Source organism: Nicotiana tabacum, chromosome 9, assembly GCF_000715075.1.
Source record: "Nicotiana tabacum cultivar K326 chromosome 9, ASM71507v2, whole genome shotgun sequence".
NCBI lineage: Eukaryota > Viridiplantae > Streptophyta > Magnoliopsida > Solanales > Solanaceae > Nicotiana > Nicotiana tabacum.
The window spans coordinates 82,016,075-82,033,011 of NC_134088.1; the positions used below are offsets into that span (position 1 = coordinate 82,016,075).

Genomic DNA, 16,937 nt, shown 5'->3' on the forward strand with positions numbered 1-16,937 from the left:
TATATATGTGGTGAACTATCATAATATTCATCACGATCATATGTTTGTCTGTTGTAGAGAGGCATCAGAAGGATCATTGCTAGTGATGCACGGTGGTATTAGCGTAAAGAAATTATTCACTGCTCGCACCTAATTTCAATGGAATAATAGGAATTTGGGCGGTTAAGAAGAAGCTAGATGATTTACATCATTTACTGTCATTTTTGGAAGAAACCAATGTGTTAGTTGTTGGTGTAAACCTCTCTGATGTTACTACCAAAGTGGGTGTCTTGTCTAGCGTGTGCACTTTGGGTTATGGCCTTGTGAGTAATGGGTTGTCGGTTCAAGTATGCCAGAACTCTGTGAGACTAGTACCTATTGGTGATGATATTTCATCATCACAACCAATTTTGAAACCATGGTCCCCTGATAATTGTACGAGCATAAATGTGGGAGTTGTTGGGCGTGATGTGGTAATAGTTTCAACTTCATGTCCTTGTATCTTATTCATTCTTAGTGTGAGGTCATTGGCTGCCGATCTACATGAAACATATCAAGTGCACCATGTGAGACGCAAAGAACAATTGTCTTGCATTTTCATTACCTAAAAATGGATTGGGAAAAAACTCCCAACCTCTACAACAAGATATGATATTACAGCTGGGTGTAATATCTTTATCATTGGTACATATAAGCCTGCAAAGTCTTATCGTTTACTTCTGATATGGTTTCACAAGTTGTTGTCGTCGGGAGTTTAACGGGCTATGTTGAAAGATATATTCCTCAAGATGTGCTACTCGTGCTTGCTGATCAACTGTATATCCTTTCGGGAGTGAGGAATGGCATGCTACTCAGATTTGAGTGGCCTTCTACCCCTACAGTTTCTTCTATAGGGTCACATGGTAAACAAACTTCCTCTGCAGCTTGTTCAGAAATTTTTCAGCAGATAGACTGTATGTTGGATTTACAACTTATTTTTGATGACTTTTAATTTCACTTAGTAATATTATTATTTATATTATCAAGGGTTAATTCAAGTTAATAAGATGTTAGCCATATGTTTGCAATACATTATCTTTGATCTTATTGTAAGAAATTTTATTTACTAATATGAAGATTTGAGTAGTTTAATTCAAAGTTCTAGAATATTTCTTATGTTAAAAAGTAAACATTCTTTGTTTTTTTTTATTTTACACTACTTTTTCTACAAACTTCAATATTGTCTAAGTAAACAATTTTGGGGCCTAAAGCAAAGGCTTTACTAGCCTCACCCTTGAGCCAATAATGAACCTTCAAATTTATTTACGAGCAACATGTTTTTGGTATGATATAAGCCGTAGCTGTCCTACCGTGGACTAAAATACATGTACTAATTAGTGCTATCAGGATATACACTATTTCTAAGATTCGAATGTCATGGAACTTTCTATAGGATTCAATAGTAATGTAATTTGCTATGTTTAGAATCTAGGCAAAGATTTTTGCTTGTCAATTCGGATTCAAAGCTGCTGTCGGTTCTCCTATTTGACAATGAATTTAACATGTTCTAGTGACATGTTGGCTCAGTTTTTGCATCTTAGTGAGACTCAACATGGAGATGTAATTGCAGCACTTCTAACTGGACCAGCGGCTTGCTTTAATCTAGATGTTGTCAAGCGGCTTTTACGATAATATTTTTGAAGTAACTGTTGAGTAGATTTTACAACATTGGTTGAATTTTTTGGTAACCACTTCTTGGAATTTAAGTGTAGATTACAAGAAGGAGAGGAGGATCGGATCTACAGTTTGGGTTTTGGTTGGGCGTACATGTGCCTGTTCTTTAATTTGTTAAATTTTGTTATTTATTCTTCATCTTGTATCTTGCAGCATGTTATATGACAATTGCTTCTCAAGTTGCCTCATATCTGGGTCACTATGCTTTGGGAATTCCTCTTGTTGCTGCTTTCGTTTGTATGAATTGGAAGTACTTTTCACAAGTTGAGAGGAAGAATGATTCGATCTTAGATAGGGATGAGAGCGTAGCAGTTGTATATATGTGTTTGAGCACATTTAATTGATATGTTTTGAGTTTGGGTCTTTAAAGTCGATCTCCATTTTTATTCATCCTGATATGTATGAAATGTACAATCATGCCCACAATAAGAAACGTACACATATTGACGGGTTAAGGACATGACATGAATCGTGAAGACGAATTTACTTTTGTCTATCTATATATAAAAATCTGTTAGTACTTTTTGTCCTCTCCCCCTTTTTACTTAATGTTTACCGGATCATTCTATCTTAGAAACATCTATGTGGCACTCAATGGAAAGATTAAAGTACATGATGAAATGAAAACAATTGACTCAGAGAATTTGAGGATGAAATTGTTGGAAAATAAACTTCAACGAGGATGTTACGTTTAGAACCTCAATGTGCTTTGTTTCTTGATTTGATAAAAAGAATCAAAGAGTTACTCTATAATTATTTTAAGCATAGAAAATAACAATGATGAGTTGAGAAGGCCTTTAATGTAAATCATATTGCTTTGTCCAATGACTTTCTTGCTTCCACTTTAGATAATTTATTTCTGCTTTTATTGAGAATAGAATTTTGATGTAAACCATATATTGTTGCGTCCTATAACTTTCGTTGCTTCCACATAGATAAAAAAAAATTGCGTTTATTGAGAATTTTCAACTAGCGATATAAGCTAACACAAAGCAGATTTTTGCTTCGTTGTGACAGTAACAGTCTTTGTTACTTACAGTTCAATCTTACTTGCCATTTGTTAATCATGATCTGACAGTTGGTTGAAAGCCACGTTCCTTCTCTTGACTGGTCCAATCTTCGATGCCAACTTTATCCGGTAGAGAATCATACTAGAGTCAAATGATTCTCTCACTCTTCTTCAAGATTTTGATGAACATCAAGGGTGCATAGTGAAAGAAAAATTAAAAGAAAAGGGCAAAAAACGCTAAGGACCAAATAGTTGTAAAAATAGAAGTTAAAAGGATGAAATTGCATTTATTAATAGTTTGGGGGCCTCCCTTCCCTCATATTTTTATCTAGATATTCTTCACCGGCTCCTTTTTTTCTCCCCAGTCTATATATTATTAAAAGGAAGAAAGTATATAACCTAGGATTATGACAAGTGGCAGCGTACGAAAAAAACAAGTAGTAATTTCAGGACAAAATTAAAGTCTAGCCTAGGATTATGACAAATGTTAGCGTAGGAAAAAGGCATGTAGTAATTTTAGGATAAAATTAGTTGGGTTAGTTAATAATAAGTTATTTAATTATTTTTAAATTCAAATTCAAGTCTAATAGATAAGATAAAAATAAAAAATATTGAATAATGAAATATATCTTTAAATTCAAATTCAAGTCTAATAGATAAGATAAAAATGAAAAATATTGATAATTAAATAAATTAGAGATAATGTAACAAAAGATTAGTTTAAAAAATTAAAAAAAGTAAATATACAATACGTAAAATATAATATTACTTTAAAACAATATTGAACTCACAAAATTTTTCTTTTATATTCATTAGAAATATGGATGTGACATATCAAATAAAAAATTATAATATGAAGAAAAATAAAATTAAAGGAAGACGTAGATTGAGATAGCTTATGACTATTTATACTTTTGGGTAAGTTAAAATATAAAATAAATTAAGTTAATTTACTTAACATATTAAAATTTTGATGACTTTAAAAATTTTAAAAATTGCAAGCTGCAAAATAATATCTTAAATAAAATATCTATATTACAGAAGTAATGTGAGAATATTTTAATAATACCTAGCAATAAAATTAAAGTGAATAAATTAAATTTTTAGGAGTAGGAAAAATCTGTATTATACTTTTTTATATTAAGCAAAGAATTTTCTTCAAATGGTAAACTAATAAAACATCACATGAAAACTTAAAAATACTATATAATGAATAATGCAATAACAAGTAGTAATAAACAAAAAAGAAAAAGATTTAAAAAAATATAAAAGGATGAGACTTATTTACATTTGAGATGAGAAAGTGTCGTTCCAATTATGATGAGAAAAGTCATATAATAGATAATACCACATAACTGAAACCTTAATAAAATTAAAACCAAAAAATATTGATAAATTAAAGAATTTCAAGTAACGAGTAAATAAGCTTACTCACAAAAGAAAATTATTATAAAAATAAGAGATAAGATTTAAAATTCTAAAAATTAACCGAAAAATGCTACTCAAACGCAGTGGCGTGGCCACACTATACCAAGAATGGTCAAGCGAATATCTTTGTTAAAACATTATACCGTGTATATAGATCAAATACTACTTTATATAGTTATATATTATATTTTGAACATCATTAATATAGTTGTGTGAGACATTCCAGTAGTCTAGGGTGTTCAAAGTGAGGTATTATTTACCGGTTCAAATTCCTGTCTAAATATTTTCCCATTTTGTTTGCCAAAATTAAACAGAGGTCACCGTATGTGTAAAAATAAATAACTAATCTTAAAAGTAATTTTTAAATTTAAAGTTATTTTTTAAATAAATTTTATAATTTAAAAGTCAAGGTCTACAAAACAATTCCAACAAAAGCTCTCTACATACTACAAACCCTCTCGACTCTCTTTGTCCTTTAGTTTCATGCATACTTTTATTTTTATTGTTTAGCTAAATATAGCGTAGTTAGATTTAAAAATTGCGGTTCATCCATTCATCGAAAAAAAATTATTGACTTCTTTAAAATTTGAATACTATTGACGAGATTTCTAGCCACGCCAATGTTCAAGGGGATTGTCGGTCTCATTCCAAAGATAGATGGGGTATTATATTAAAAGGGTTTAGTGGAATTCTCAAACTTTAATTGATAATCTGGAATAGATGATAAGGAAGCTAATACAATTAGTTAAACTACCTTACGCTCTTATTATATTTTATTCAGTCTCTTAAATCCACAATGAACGGATTTAAGTTAGAGACACTTTCAATTAAAAAAAATGCTGTTACTGTAGTGTAATTAGTTGCAGTATGTCAGTCGTAAGCTTCTTTTGACTATTCATTCTAGCTTATAGTAGATACGTAATACATTTAGTTGGCTCTTATATTATCTGATAGTAAAAAAGTTTAACATAAAAGAGATGACAAATTAAGTTATGTATATTAATAATATTTACAATACTTTATTTACTATGTCAAAACGATTTAATCGTTAAATGGTTATCGCTTGATGCTCACTATAAATATCAATTTTATTTAAACCTAATAAAATAAATTTGAAAGGAATTCTTCGCGCAACCGTAAGAGTTATTGTGTGTGATGTCCGAGGGCACATGTTTAAATTATAAAAATAGTATCTTGTAAAAATATAAGATAAAGTTATATGAAATAGATTTCATGTAATCCATCTTTCTTGGTCCCTTCAGGACATCTGCTTTAAAAAAAAAATTTATATCCTCTTGAATATTTATATAGGGCTTATGGTGAAGTAATAAGTACTCTTTTATTCTTAATTAGTTCGAGCTCTGTGTATGAAGTTACCTTTGTTAGAGTGCATTTTACATGAGATTTATACGGGTACCTAACATCGGGTGAAAAAATAAAAAAAACTTTATCTATATAATGTGAAAATTCTGCAATAATATAGTAAAAATTAAACCCAATAAACTTATATTAAAAAAAAAAAACTCCAGCTCGTTAGCACTCGGTCTCCGTCTGTTTCGGGAAAGAGCGGGGGATGAAAGTGGGTAGCCAAATCCATTAATTTAAATTAAACATTACTACCAGCTTCTCTTCAAATTCACAAAATCTCTCTTCAACAATCACAACGCCTACAAATACGTCTCCAACCGCTTCTCCTCCCAATTCTGTTCATATCCCATTTCTGAAACGCTCCTTAATTTCTCCATTTCACTGCCAACATTGTCACCGACAGACACCGCAATTGTTGACGGAGATGTTAGCTGATTTTTTGCCGTCGAAGGCAATTACTACTACAGCGAATTCCAGTTTGGTTGTTCGTCGCATCGCTACGGTAGCACTTGTCCTAGCTGCCGCTTCTTTCTCTTGTTTCGTCCTTTATAGAGCCGGTGAAAATGTTGGCTTCCGCATCCCTGACTCTTTCATCACCTCACGTGCAACCCCTAATGTGTCCGCTTCCTCGGTTAGGATCACTCTTCCTCTTTTCCCTTTTATTTTCTTTTTTCTTCCTTTAACGAAACATTTTTAATGAAAAATAAGGACAATTCAACTTTCTACAACATTGATTCTTTTGTCTTATGTTTAGTGTACAGGTCATATCGCCCACCATGATCCCCGAGTTAAATTAAATTATTTTTACTCGCTATTTATCTGTTGCAATCCTTTTCCTTTGCCAGAACTGTGATCGACTATAGTAGGCGAACCTTACATAGGCATAATTGGGATGAATTGACTGAAAGTGAGACACAGAGGATTCATAGAGCTGATTAATTAGAATTGATTGAGTGGTTGGTTCTTGAGAAAATTGAGTGTTTGCCTGATTTGTATTTTAGTTTGTTTTTAAATGCTACATTTAATATATGATCCACGTCTTAAGACCAATTTTATTTGTTTGCATAGAGAGAATTCAACAGATTCGAGGACTTGGACCAATTAGAATTAATATCTTGTGATGCTCTCATATGTACTGAGGAAAAACATTAGTGCTAATCGAAATCTATAAATAAAGAAGAAACCAATGAAGAAATATGATATTTATTCAGGACAATGTGACATTTCGTATTTGCTTAAAATCGCATTCTTGTGTAGGATAGTGAGGAGTACAGGCTTGAGAAAGTATTGAAGAATGCTGCTATGGAGGATAAAACAGTGATCTTAACGACTTTGAATGAAGCGTGGGCTGCTCCGAATTCAGTTGTTGATCTATTTCTTGAAAGTTTTAGGATCGGAGATCACACCCGTAGGCTTTTGAATCATTTAGTGATTATCGCACTTGACGAGAAGGCATTCACTAGATGCTTGTCTTTACATATTCATTGCTATGCACTAGTGACTGAAGGGGTTGATTTTTCAAAGGAAGCTTATTTCATGTTCCCTGACTATTTGAAGATGATGTGGAGAAGGATCGACTTTTTAAGAGTGGTGCTTGAAATGGGATACAACTTTGTCTTCACGGTACACTTAATGCTCATGTTAATTTTCTTAATTTTTTTTTTGTTTTGAATTAAGCTAGCAAAAGTTTCAATTCATTTATCATCATTAAAATTTTGGTAGTCTAGCATGATCTTGATTGTCTCAAATTGAGGTGCTCCACTTGTTTCCTTGTAACAAAGCAAGACATGAAAATTAAGGGTTCCAGAAATACCTGATTCATCTTTTTTGGAATGGTTTGATTGTCTGATTTACCTTTATACTTGGGCATGTCATATATAAAAAAATACCTGTTTAAGGAAACAGTTTGTATCATCATGCTCCATAATTTTGGACTAACCTGGCATAATGACATGGTCTGTTATAATAAGTAAATGTGAATAAACATAAGCTGGAGCCACTTCTTGACCAAATTTTAGTTGGTATTCCATTGGAATTTTTTTCCAGACATTTTAAGGTTCTTTCTTTTTCTTGTTTGAAAACTGCCTAGTTATAGAACTGGAAAGAAAAAGTTCCTTTGCCACTTTGAGATGTTTCCATTGAAATATTGAGAAAAGTATGGATGCTTATAAAGAGTATCTTTAATGAGAGTGTGATGAAAGCTGAACATGTAGTCTTATTGGGAACTTGATCTGATAAGATTCAAAGCTTTTGCGAGTTCTTATAAATCATTTTTCTTATTACTATTAACTGAGGCCAGTATCCTAGGTGTTTTAGATTGTTAGGGACTGTGGATAGAGTTTTTTTAAGGTCTCATTGTTCTCCTCAATTAAGATATAGCTCATGAGAATTATGCTAAAGTAAGTATGAATCGAAATACTGATGAGTCAAGCATGCCTACGGAATTTATAAGCGGACGTATATATACTAATGTAGTATTTATGTTAAGTTCATATTGTCTGGTCATTACACCTTTCCTTTTTAGTTCCTTTGGATCATCTCTCGTTCTGGTTAACCAAATTTGGAAGAGCAGTGGCATGAATTCTGCTTTACACACCACTTGATCTACATTGTATATGCTGCTCACCTTTTTGCATTATTGGTAATATTTTGTTGAAGGATCACTTTTTGTGCTTGAATAATTCTGCTTATCAGGACTTCAATATATTGAACAATTTCTGATGCCACGTAGCTTAGTAAATGTATTACATTGTGCTCTCTTTCTGGCAACCATGTTCCATAATTAACACTTTATTTGGTTCCATCTGCTAGGATGCTGATGTCATGTGGTTCAGAGATCCATTTCCTCACTTTTACAAGGACGCAGACTTTCAGATAGCATGTGATCATTTCTCAGGCAAACCTGATGATGTGGGGAATAGACCTAATGGTGGTTTCAATCATGTGAGGTCGAATAACAGATCAATTGAATTTTACAAGTTCTGGTATTCGTCACGAGAAATGTATCCAAGTTTGCATGATCAAGATGTTCTTAACAATATCAAGAACGATTCCTTCATTAGGGACATTGGTCTCAAAATGAGATTCTTGGACACTGCATACTTTGGTGGATTTTGTGAACCTAGCAAAAATTTGAGTGAAGTTTGTACAATGCATGCTAATTGCTGTTTTGGACTGGAAAGCAAACTTCATGATCTTAGAATCCTGCTTCAAGACTGGAAAAGCTTCTTGTCATTGCCACCAGCACAGAAGATATCATCGGCTGTATCATGGCGAGTTCCTCAAAACTGCAGGTAAGATTTCCGTTTGTCATGATTTTCAAGATTTGTGCCACTGAAGTCCTATTTGAAGTTAATGTATTAACACCGTCCTATTATATATTCAAACACAGTGTCATGACATATTTAAACTTGACATGTTCTCCAAATATAACTGATTCTTTGTGTTGTAATGGAGACATAAAACCTCTTTTTTCTTGTTTAACATATTTATCAGCGTCCTCATAGTCTGCCCCTTCATTGCCTACAATCGACACTTCTCCTCTGCCCTTACCTCATTCTCATTTGGCTTCCATTTCCCTTCTCTTTGTTGGTTTCCCCTTTTTCCTGTTCCATTCCCATCCCCAGCTTCCGTCTGTTTCTCCCTGTTATTCTGTTCTTCCTTTCCGTTTTCCCATTATTCCTCCTCCCACGGTTGCCCAACCCCCCCGTCCCGTCCTCTTATGTTAAACATGTGTGTGTTCACTTGTTCGAAATTTCTGGTAGTTGTCAGCACAGATATCGTACTTTTGTTTAACAGTGTAGAATGGTTTCAAACATTCTTTTTTGTTTTTTTGTTTTTTAAATTTTAACATACTTTTCATATGATTTTGCAGTCTTGATTCTCTCCGTCGCTATGCTCCACCACCATTGGATGTAGAAGAGTTGAACAGACGTAGAAGATTAGTCAGAATTTTGTGATTTTAGTTGCTGTTGTTTTAGAAATTAGAATAGAAAGGTAAAGATTTTTTTTCCTTTTCCATTTCCTTCCCTCATCTTGAGTCACTATGATTTTTCCGAGTGATATCAGCAATTTACTGGGGGAAGTTATGTTTCAGGTTAATATAAAAAGATAAGGAAATCTAAAATGCTCACGCTGATTACTGTAAGTCTGTAAGTTCTGTAAACATATCATTTGAGTGAGTATAAGAGAAAAAATCTAACATAACCTAACAGTGCATGTTTCGCAATAGAATCTTTACTCGAAGGAAAATGTATGACGTTTTTTTATATCATGAAAAATTAAGAGCGTTGCGGTCATCCACACTCAAGGAAGCACTAATCAGCAGGGTTTTCATTATTCGATTTAATTGATTTATGCAAACAAAAGAAAGTAAATTCAAACTAAGTGCAAGTTGGTCCAAAACATTATTATTATAAAAAACAATTAAACTAATTATGGTAATCTTTTTGTGTAATCGTTTTCCTTCTTTTATCTCCGTCTATATACTACAAATGTCCCACTATACTAGGTATCACGAGCTTGATTTTTGTCCGCCAAAACCAGCATGTGCGGCCGCTAGGCCTCACGCTCAACTTCAGCCTTCCCAACACAGCCAAAGTTTCAGCAACTTTGGACTTAGAATATTTTTAGGCAACTTTCAACATAGTAAATTTATGAATGATTTGGGCAATGAATTTAAGTAAAGGCAATAGCAAATAAACAAGAACACAAGGTACAATATACATGAAACTATTTTCCCAACTTTGTATTTAACTCAAGCATACAAAGAAACTCAAACTCAAAGTACAGTATCGTGTACAAAAGAACACTCTTGATCTTTAGATTTTCTCACAAGACTACTCTTAGCCTCAAGCGTTTTCACTCTTGAAAACAGACTTAGGAACTCTTTGCTAACTCAGACATGTACTCCACACGTTTTCATAAGCATAAGGGTGTTGCACACTTATAGATCATGTGATAGCCCTTTGCCTTTACACTTGTCGCTCTTAGGCTTAGACACTTGTCCCACACAGCCCACTATTTTAGCCTAGTATAGTTGACATCCCCTAACTACTAGGATCATGCTAAGATAATGGAATCATAGCTACAAAAATGTTCTAGCAACTGCCTGCAAGATTTGAACAAAAGCCAATTGTTGCCCATGTGCACAACATGTGCCTTGTAACCGTCATTGACTTGGTCAAGCTGAAGCTTGCTGCCCATTGCGTGCCTTGGCTTGAATCAGGCGTCAATGCTTTGCTCTCAGGTGCATTGCAGCCACATTAAGCCTTAGCCAATGCCCACACACACTGCCCTTTGCCACTCCCCAATGTCATGATAAGTTTGCCTTGCGCGCATGCCTTCGTTGCACTTAGCCTACACTTGCTTATTTCGTTTTTGTCTTTCCTTAGCATCACTGCCTCATGCATTGATGCCTTTGTCATGCAATAGTGTCACCCTCAACCCGCATCTCGATTGTCAAGCCTTGCCAAGCTGTCTTACCTCCCTCAAAGCCTTGGCCATCACTTGCATGTTTTCCCTTTTGCCTTGGTGTTATCTTGCACGCCTTAGCTTGGCAACACTCATGCTGCCTCATGACAACACTCTTGTTGTTAAGTCAAGCCCAAAGAGGCGAACCCCTAACAAACCATCCGCACCCTTTGAAACTCGACGTCCTCGTCGAGACCAACTCAATTTATGAGTCCTAAGGGGTTGACAAGCAATGCCTCTTGGCCTATATCCTGCTTAGCCACAATTGCATTGACCTCAGCCACTTGGTTTTCACTGGTCATTGCCTCCAATGCAGCCCTCTTATATGCAACAATCATTGCATTCAACGCTGTCTTCTTTGGATAGTCTCTTGCTTAATGTGTCCCATCACAAATGAAACATCCACTGAATTTACTGCCCTTCTCCTTGCTCTTTGAAGTTCCATCCTCTTGCTTTCCCTTCCCATTGTCTTCATTAGCATGGTTATTCTCACATTTCTTCTACCCTTTTGCCTTGTCCTTCTTTTCATCGTTGGACTTTTAAAAGTCTCTTCACCTAAGTGAAAATCATCAAATTCATCGGCCACCGCCACAACACTTGTGAGGTTTTGAATATTCAGCCTACGCAACTCCAATTGTGCCCACTACTGCAGCTCGCTCATGAAGTTTTGTAATTTTTCTTCTTCCGACATATTGCTTATGCTCAATATCAAGGAAGTGAACTCTTTGACATAGGCTCTCACTGATCCGGTTTGCCTCAACCTTTTCAGTTTATCTCTAACAATCCAAGATGAATTGATAAGAAGGAACTGATCCTTCAACTCCTTTTTAAGCCGTTCCCACGACTTAATCTTTGGTATGCCCATACTTTCATCTTCAGTTACACGAGTGCACCACCATAACTTAGCATCTTCACTCAAATGCATGCTAGTCAAGATTACTTTTTCCTTCTCATCTTGCACATGAATAGCATGAAAGTACTGCTCCATATCCCAAAGAAAATTCTTCAATTCACGTGCACTCCTTGCACCACCAAATGCCTTAGGTTCAGGAATTTTGCCTCAATTTCCGCCTTACCCAAACCAAAGCCAAGCAGGTGTTCTCCAAATTGGTATACCTGGTCTTGTAGTCAGTTATTTTCTTACGTTGGTAGTATATGGCCCTTTACTTCCGTCTGTCTTCATCGTATTAAGCCAACATAGACCCCATAGTGGTTTCAGTGACTGATAGGTATAGTAATAAAGGCTTCCTTGGAGTTATCAACACTTAGTTACAAGCAAGAAATAATAATGAAAAAATGAAAATTATACAATTTTTTTGATTTTGCATTTTTCATTTTTATATTTTTATAGGGCTATACGGACTCGAAGCGTATACCTTCTCGATAAAACAGATCAAAGTTATTATTATTAAAATGATCTTAACTGTTTCAAAGACTCAACATGTATTTTTTTTTTTTTTTTTTTTTGCATTGGGCTCTTTCATTAACAGATATAAATATCAGTTAGTCTGCCATTTGACGATCAGTGCCACGTTAAGGAGCATTCTCGCTTACAGTAGGTCACAACACCACTCTCTCATTTTTCAGATTCGCATTCTCTTGACTTAGCCTTGCCAATTCTGCCTCAAGGTAGGCAAGCCTTGTCATGAGGGTCTGAATTTCGCCACCTTCAGGAACATTTCCAATCAATGCCTCTAGTTTCGTTATCCTTTCCCGCAATTCATTGTTACCACCGGCCATGTTCTCAAACAAGACCAAGAAATCTGCCATTACTCGTCGTGTCTCCGTCACGAACCTGCTTCGCTCTGATACCAGTTGTCACGGGCTTGATTTTTGTCCGCCAAACAAAGCCTGTGTAGTAGCCAGGCCTCATGCCCAACACTTAGCCAATATTTTAGCAACTTTGGACTTAGAATATTTTTAGGCAGCTTTCAACGTAGTAAGTTTATGAATGATTTAGCAACGAATTTAAGTAAAGGCAACAACAAATAAACAAGAACATAAGGCACAATATACAGGAAACTCTTTTCCCAACTTTGTATTTAATTCAAGCATACAAAGAAACTCAAACTCAAAATACAATGCCATGTACAAAAGATCACTCTTGATCTTCAGATTTTCTCACAAGACTACTCTTAGCCTTAGGCGTTTTCACTCTTAAAAACAGACTTAGGAACTCTTTGCTAACTCAAACATGTACTCCACACGTTTTTACAAGCATAAGGATATTGCATATTTATAGATCATGTGACAGCCATTTGCCTTTGCATTTGTCGCTCTTAGGCTTAGACAATTGTCCCACACAGTCCACTATCTTAGCCTAATGTAGATGGCATCCCCCAACTACTAGGATCATGCTAAGATAATGGAATCATGGCTACAAAAACGTTCTAGCAACTGCCTATCAGATTTAACCAAAAGCCAATTGTTGCCCATGTGCACAACATGTGCCTTGTAAACGCGTTGACTTGGTCAAGCTGAAACTTGCTGCCTATGTGTGTGCCTTGGCTTGAATAAAGTGTTAATGCTTTGCTCTCAGGTGCATTGCAGACACATTAAACCTTAGTCAATGCCCACGCACACTACCCTTTGCCACAGCCCAATGTCATGACAAGTCTGCCTTGCGTGTGTGCCTTTATTGCACTTAACCTGTCCTTGCCCACTTCGTTTTTGCCTTGCCTTAGCATCATTGCCGCATGCCTTAATGCCTTTGCCATGCCATAGTGTGACCTTCAGCCCACATCTCGATTGCCAAGCCTTGCCAAGCTGCCTTACCTTCCTCAAAGTCTTAGCTATCACTTACCCGTTTTCCCTTTTACCTTGGTGTTATCTCGCACACGTTAGCTTGGCAACACTCATGCTGTCCCATGGCAACACTCTTGTTGTCAAGTCAAGCTCAAAGAGGCGACCCCTAACACTAGGCTTCTATATTGAGGTATTTTGTAACCGTAAATTACTCCCTCTTTTTCAAATTAGATGAGGTACTTTCCTTTTTAGTCTGTTCCAAAATAAATGACATATTTCTAAATTTGAAAATAATTCAACTTTAAACTCTTCATTTTACCCATTTTACCCTTAATGACCACACAAATGTCATGGCCCCACAAAACTTTTACCCATTAAACTTTTAAGAATTTCAAAAATCTTTGTTTTTTTCTTAAACTCTGTGCCGAGTCAAATTACATCATCTAAATTGATTCGGAGGAAGTATTCATAAGTCACATTCTTTCTCATTGTAAACAAAAGGAAATTGATTAAAAAGTGGAATAAAGGAATGGAATGAAACATTATATTGCTCTTGCCTCTTGATGACTGGCACAAATAGCTCGATTTGTTCATTAGAAAGGACATGTACTTTTTTCTACACTAACATCAAACGCCATATGTTTTTTTAGTTGCCTTGCAGGAAAATCCCATTTAATTCTCTTGAGTATATATAATGTAATGTGCACCAAAGCTTGTCGAAGTTGTAAGGACATATATACTTCCGGCTGAGCTATTGCCAGTATATATGTATGTAATGTCTCGGGAAGTGAGGTTCAGGTCAGAGTCAGATATTGCTATTTTAATATAGTAGCGGTTGAGATAATTGTAAATAAGTCGAGTAGGCCTTAATCCATTAGGGGTTTTATAATAATTGGGTTGTAGTCTTAGAAATAGCGGGCCAGCTGAAAGATGGACTGCAGAAGAGCTTTAGGCCCAAACACACTCAAGCCAAGTAAAAATGGCGTGAGGTAGCCACTATTTAAGGTGGTATTTATTTTTTATCCATCAATTCTATTGTTGAGCAAAAATAGCCACTACTCTATTAAAATTAATATGAAAGGAAATTTTTACCCTTTCTTCCATTTCTTTTCTTCCCAAACCCTCGCTTCTCTCTCGATTAAGGACAGTGAAAGAAAATATGGTTGAAAATGGACATGACAATGTCCGTCGGCATGGTTCAGGAAATAGGAGAAGTGTTGATCTTCTTGATGCTTGTCTAATACCAGGAGTGATTCCATTTGCACTGTGTCTTTTCTTCTCAAAGTTGGTAGCATACACATTTTTGTACTGGTTGCTGTTTTACCTTAGTCAAACAGGTATACCAATAGAGAATTATACCAATAGAGAAACTTATACCATTGGAATTTGGAGGTACAAATTCAGATTGCGAAGTTAGATGTGTCAAGGACAATTGGTCCTGAACTTAGAGTTGGAAGTTCAAAAATTAAGGACACTTGGTCCTTAACTTAGAGTACAAGCACAGAAATTAAGGACATGTAGTCCTTAACTTAGAATTACAAGCACAGAAATTAAGGACATGTAGTCCTTAACTTAGAGTTACAAGCACAAAAATTAAGGACATGTAGTCCTGAACTTCGAGTTCCAAGTTCAAAAGTTAAGGACATGTAGTCCTGAATTTAGAGTTACAAGTTCAAAAGTTAAGAACAAGTAGTCCTAAACTTAGACTTACAAGCTCATAAATTAAGGACAAATAGTCTTGAACTTACAGTAACAAGCTCATAAGTTAAGGACACTTGATCCTGAACTTTATGAGCAGAAGGGTATTTTCGTCTGGGCAGGTAAAGTTTATTAAAGTAGTGGCTAAAGACTAAAGATATTTTAAACAGTGGCTTAAAAGTAAATACATATCTTATTAGTGGCTAACTGTGCACTTCTATTAAATATGGCATGGAGTAGCCACTATTTAAGGTAGTATTCATTTTTTATCCAACAATTCTAATGTTTAGCAAAAATAGCCACTACTCTATTAAAATTAATATGAAAAGATATTTTTACCCTTTCTTCCATTGCTTTTCTTCCCAAACCCTCGCTTCTCTCTCTCAAGTTCGATGCAGAGACATGTTTTTGTGGATGCATATGTTGTTTGTGATAAAAATGCTGAATTGGGTTTTTGATTCTTGTGAATTTGATGGCTTTGAACAGTTACGAAGATGAAAAATGATATCTTGTTGTTTTTCTAACGAGGGTCAGCTTTGTCTTGTTTCGTGTGATTGCCACCTTTATTCGGTTTTTGCCTTCAATTTTATGTATGGATTCAATGCTGAATTGGGTTTCTAATTCTTGTTAATGCATGTGTTGTTGAAAGGATTCGGTCCTTAACTTATAGTTACGAGCACAGAAATTAAGGACATGTAGTACTTAACTTAGAGTTACAAGCACAGAAATTAAGGGCAGGTAGTCCTGAACTTAGAGTTACAAGTTCAAAAGTTAAGGACATGTAGTCCTGAACTTAGAGTTACAAGCTCAAAAACTAAAGACAGGTAGTCCTCAACTTAGACTTACAAGCTCATAAATTAAGGACAGCTAGTCCTGAACTTACAATAACAAGCTTATAAGTTAAGGACACTTGGTCCTGAACTTAGAGTTGGAAGTTCAAAAATTAAGGACACTTGGTCCTTAACTTAGAGTACAAGCACAGAAATTAAGGACATGTAGTCCTTAACTTAGAGTTACAAGCACAAAAATTAAGGACATGTAGTCCTGAACTTCGAGTTCCAAGTTCAAAAGTTAAGGACATGTAGTCCTGAATTTAGAGTTACAAGTTCAAAAGTTAAGGACAAGTAGTCCTAAACTTAGACTTACAAGCTCATAAATTAAGGGCAGATAGTCTTGAACTTACAGTAACAAGCTCATAAGTTAAAGACACTTGGTCCTGAACTTTATGAGCAGAAGAGTATTTTCATCCGGACGGGTAAAGTTTATTAAAGCAGTGGCTAAAGACTAAAGACATTTTAAATAGTGACTTAAAAGTAAATACATGTCTTATTAGTGGCTAACTGTGCACTTCCCCTCAAGCCAAGCTCAAGAAATTCCTCTCAGTTAAAACTTCCTAACTGATTTCTCCTCTCTCTTCGTCTCTAACCTCCCCATTTCTTCTTCTTTCAGGTCATTCATGGAGTAGACAGGAATCAATGTTGTAATTCAATTCTTACACGAGATTAATAAAAGAGTTCCTGCTTCT

The 16,937-nt window shown here is 35.1% G+C and overlaps 2 protein-coding genes across 3 annotated transcripts; one reads left to right on the forward strand and one right to left on the reverse strand.

Moving 5' to 3' along the window:
- Positions 1–5,723: 5,723 nt before the first annotated feature.
- LOC107759072 (uncharacterized protein At4g15970-like) lies at positions 5,724–9,704 on the forward strand. Of its 2 annotated transcripts, none has more exons than XM_075221779.1 (4): positions 5,724–6,128; positions 6,755–7,120; positions 8,309–8,790; positions 9,372–9,704. In XM_075221779.1, exons 1-4 carry the CDS (start codon positions 5,922–5,924, stop codon positions 9,454–9,456), a joined length of 1,140 nt encoding a protein of 379 aa, XP_075077880.1. In that variant the 5' UTR covers positions 5,724–5,921; the 3' UTR covers positions 9,457–9,704. The 2 variants fall into 2 exon arrangements, with proteins under 2 accessions (XP_075077880.1, XP_075077881.1); XM_075221780.1 differs by having other exon boundaries at positions 5,925–6,128; positions 6,760–7,120.
- A 1,908-nt stretch (positions 9,705–11,612) lies between these two features.
- LOC142163988 (uncharacterized) lies at positions 11,613–12,739 on the reverse strand. The gene is made up of 2 exons (XM_075221148.1): positions 12,539–12,739; positions 11,613–11,948 (listed from the first exon to the last, which is right to left on the reverse strand). The coding sequence occupies exons 1-2, from the start codon at positions 12,737–12,739 to the stop codon at positions 11,613–11,615; spliced, it is 537 nt and encodes a 178-aa protein (XP_075077249.1).
- Positions 12,740–16,937: the final 4,198 nt, after the last annotated feature.